At 38.1% G+C, this 4,473-nt stretch overlaps 1 protein-coding gene across 2 annotated transcripts in view; it reads right to left on the bottom strand.

Annotated features, from left to right (window-relative positions):
- Nucleotides 1-825: 825 nt before the first annotated feature.
- PLS1 (plastin 1) overlaps nucleotides 826-4,473 on the bottom strand; it is a 38,489-nt gene continuing 34,841 nt past the window's right edge. For both annotated transcript variants that reach the window (XM_033068512.1, XM_033068511.1), the window contains exons 15-16: nucleotides 2,456-2,580; nucleotides 826-1,996 (exon numbers count right to left, since the gene is read on the bottom strand). In XM_033068512.1, coding sequence (XP_032924403.1) covers nucleotides 1,861-1,996; nucleotides 2,456-2,580 — 261 coding nt within the window. In that variant the 3' untranslated portion in view covers nucleotides 826-1,860. The remainder of the gene's footprint in view (nucleotides 1,997-2,455; nucleotides 2,581-4,473) is intronic.

Genomic DNA, 4,473 nt, shown 5'->3' with positions numbered 1-4,473 from the left:
CAGCGCAGGCGGGCGGGCGGAGCGCTGAGGCCCGGGGGCTCCGAGCGCGGCGCTGCCGCTCCCACACCGGGCCGGGGCCGCAGGCTGCCTGCGACTGAGGCGGGCGTGGTGGGACACGGAGCTGCTGGGCGGCTCCAGGGCTGCGCTTGGCCTGTGTGTCTTTTCTGTCAGCTGCTACAGTAACTGCGGCCCTGCTCATCACAGCATCAGACGGGTGCCCGTAAAAACTCATTTCAATTTCCTCAAAGCAACTTTGAAGTAATTCTGGACACTTATAGCAATAGTTTATAAAATAGGAAATATTGGCCTTTATGGAGTAAGGTACTAAGTGCCTGACAGGTAGATACTATTATGTAATTTAATAAGAGATCATTTATTTTTACAGTGTAGAGACTAAATAAGCCTCCATTTAGCCTCTCCTGACTGAGGACTTGGACTGAGTTGTCTTTGGAACTCAGATTCTGTCTGAAATGCTGTCATCATCTTGGAGTGGGAATAGAAACCAAGTAAATCAAGTCTTGTCCCAACATTACAAGCCAGTAAATAGGCAGAGGCAAATGGATTCAAATCTAAGCACTTAATTCCCTCCAGTCCCTGTTTTCCCATTATATAATGGAAACTGGAAGGATGCATCCCCCTTACTGTTGCTATATTGTGTGCAAGATAGTGAAGATGTAAAACTTAGTCCAACTGCTCGCTCATCAGGACTCTCAGGTTCTGCCACACTTAGGACTGGCTTCAGGACCTGAGAGAAAGTAGAAGCTTCATACTTAAAAAAATAATATCTTTAATTTTGATTTAGTTTTCTTAGTGATTGGCTTTTGTTAACAACTTTATTAAATGTCCAGCTCCAGCAAAAGTGAAAATTTACAGCTGATGAAAAAGGAGTACAAATAGTTACTTTAAAATTACTAAGAAAAAATACAGATTTCCTCTCATTCAGACAATGCACTGGTCTTTCTACACAAAACCTCTGCACACATAATACACACTTAAGAAAAATCAAAGGAAAGATATACAAGGAAATGCAGTACAGTAATGAGAAATCCCATAGTGGACTAGCCAGCTCTTTATTGTTGTCTTAATACAATATTTTATGAAAAGGTTAAAAAAACTCAACCAACAGCTGTTTAGTCCAACCGTGAAACTTAGCACATACGCAGACCTGATGATGACAGGACATTTCTGCTTTCTGTTGCTGGTTTGTTCATACAACATGGATTGTAAAAGTTTCTGCTAAGTAACAGAACAAGTCTACTACATATATTTAAAGATAATTTCCACAAAAAAAGTTTAATCAGCTTAATCAGTGTTCATTAGTTACCAGACATTATCACAGGCCTTTACTTGCTCTGAAGTCAATGACAAGACTCTCATTGGCTCCAACATGAGTTAAGCTCTCCAAGAATAAGGCAAGGATGATAATTTCTGTGCAGTTTGGAGTCCAATCCAACAGGATTGGAATGCACCTTGAGACTTGTATGACTACATGTAAGTAACACCCACAAAAATCAAACAGCGTTTCATAATTGGTCCTGAAACAACATACATAAAACAATCCAAGTTCTTACAGTGCTATGGAAACTAATACAAATGAAGCTTGATTCATATGGGTTTTTCCAAGCAATACAAATCTATGATGTTACTCTGTTAATGAACATGTTCTGAAAACGGTATTAGCCGTAAATAATTTATGTGTTATGAAACTGAAGACAATCAACTAATATAAACACATTATCAAAAGATAATTAATGAGTATGTTTGTGCATACAATTTTTCTCATACTAAGTTTCAGAACTCTGTAAACTGAGAGGCATTCATTGTGCTTAGCATGGCAGAAAGTTAGATTACATGTCTGCATTATTTTATTCTGTTTAGTCCTCTTCCCATCAAGCATGCAAACACTGTCATCACCATTTTTGGCTTCACTTCAACCAGATCATCTGGGAGAGCATAAATACGAGCACCGATTTTTCGAGCAACTGAAATGGCATACCTTGGAAAACAAGAGAAAAAGATACTGTTATGTTTCTGGAAGCTACTCATATATCAAAATTCATAACAACAAAACCAGATTTCAATAGCAGGATATGCCTGTTTAACAGTACTCAGGCTCTACTAGAAAATGGACACTACTGTAAAGAAAGCATGTACTGGCAATGGTACTGGCAGATGTTTTGTTACTGGTTATCAAAGCATTTATTTTGGTCAAAACCAATATGAGGTATGGCAGACTATTAAGAGACCAATTACAGTGGAGTGGTGGTAGGTCACATCAGCTGTGAATTTGAGTTCATACACTAGATACATTAGAAAAGTAATTAATATTCTATTAAAAAATCACTTAATATTAGTTTTATCTTTCTCTTAACAAATCAGTCAATTATGCATTACACCATGAAATCATGCATTTCCTGCATTTCAGGAAAATATGAAGTATTTATTTAAAACTTACTTGGCATTATTCAATTTGTCTTGGTAAGAAAGGTCTTCTCTCTTAACCATTTCTGGACGAACTGCTTTTGGTGCAATGGCATCTATTAAATCTAGGACGGGTAAGCTAGTGCTAATTGATTTGTCCTAAAAGAAAAAGACTCACAAGATTAGTTGAAGGAATCTGCTTTGATTACTCCATCTTCAAAATGCAAAAAACCCTACAGCACATCTTACATGAATACTGAAAGACAGAAGCCTGTTTTCTTACTTAGTAGTGTGAAGCTTTTTCTCACCCTATATGAATTGTAATGTTCTTTTCTGCAATCAGTGTTATAATGTTCACTGTGCTGGTATCATTATTGAAGAAAAAGTTTAAATTATTTCATCAAACTTCCCTCCTTAAGCCCTAAAGAAGGAAGGGAATTTTGATAGAAGTTCAAGGACCAGACTTTCAAGACAACAAAATGTCTTTACAGGCCCCCATACATATATTTTCCTCATTTTCTTGCCATGGAACTATTTTCTCCGGTAGTTTGTGGCTCACTCTTATTATAAGTTTTCAGCTCAGGCGGTATTCTGATCTAGTGTGAGCAGTCTGTGTTTCATATCTAATACACAGAGATTCTTAAAAGAACAAGCCCTGTTGCTGCAATCATTCCATCCCAACTGTTTGGGCACAGAAGGAGTTGCTGATGCCAAAGCAAGCACAGCCAGTGCCAGTGAGGCTGGCTCAGGCTCTGCAGTGGCTGAGCACAAGCCACAGGGCACAGCTGCCTTTGTCACCAGGTCAGAACTATGACTGCCAATTCAGGGAAGTCCCACAGAGCCATCATACTGATCACACACCTAAAAGTACTAATGTAGTTCTGCTTCAAGGCATTAAATGCATGGAGTATATCCCCAAGACCATAAGACACACCTTTATCATTTTCACTGTTTGAACTAATGGCAATACAATAGAACTTGGCTTTCATAGTCCACAGTGAAATATAAGGCACTTCTGCATTCTCTATGGTCTGCTTGCCATAGTAATTCCAAAACCCAAACAATGAAAGGCAATATTTATGTGAATGTTGTAAAAATTAGTAGTAAATGATGCATACTGAATAGTATCACTTTACATCAGTATCTCTTTATTGGTCAACCATCAGTTGAATTACCTTAAAAACACCATCTGAATGACCTTAAAAACACAATCAATGTCCCCCCAAAAACACAGGCATACCAAAGGCAAGATATTGGGACAGATTCTTGTCATACTTTCGACTTACTTAATACTTCCATTATAACAATTTATGTAAAAATAAGAGAAGCAGTAACGTCTCATTAAAAAATGAAGGGGCACTCTTCTTTCTAGAGTGAAAATGAAATATTTTTACCTAATTTTTTTATTAATAATGTTTACCTAATTAAAGTTCATAACACAGCAAACTCTCAAATATTTAACTTGTTAGGTTCTCCTGTTTTGAACCACAGACATAATGTTATAAAATAAGCCTGAACAGGAATGTAACACTTGCATGCACTTATTAATCAGCCATTTCTAGATCAAGAGATTCACACAGAACACACCTGACACACATGTGGCTTCTTTCATTTTGAACACTTCTGTGGAAGGAGAGCTTCCTTTATCAATGTTTTCTTATTTGCTGAATGGGGACAGCTCCCGTTTTCCCTGGCCCACTGCACATCAGCAGTGCCAAGGACGACACAAGGTGTCGCTGGTTACCATGGGCTCCCTCTCCCGGCTCTGTCACACGTAAGAACATCATTGGAACCAGCTCCTACAAGTGTTCACCTGCCCCTGCTATTTCCAAAATCGTTTTTCTTGCTTGTCCAAGCATAAGAGTGCCTATATCCAAAAACTTGTAAAATACATGCCAGGCCCAAACACTGGTAGCTTCAGACAGAAGCCCCTTGGAAAGTTTAAACTTATTTTTCTTTTCTTTGTTGCTGGGCTTTTTGTTTTGTATCTTACTGCAGTTTCTATAATTTCTTTCATTTTATTATAGATTTGTAAAATTCTTTTGAAGATTC

Source organism: Catharus ustulatus, chromosome 10, assembly GCF_009819885.2.
Source record: "Catharus ustulatus isolate bCatUst1 chromosome 10, bCatUst1.pri.v2, whole genome shotgun sequence".
Taxonomy (NCBI): domain Eukaryota; kingdom Metazoa; phylum Chordata; class Aves; order Passeriformes; family Turdidae; genus Catharus; species Catharus ustulatus.
The sequence above is the reverse complement of the archived record's forward strand: the minus strand, read 5'-3'. Positions and strand labels throughout refer to the sequence as shown.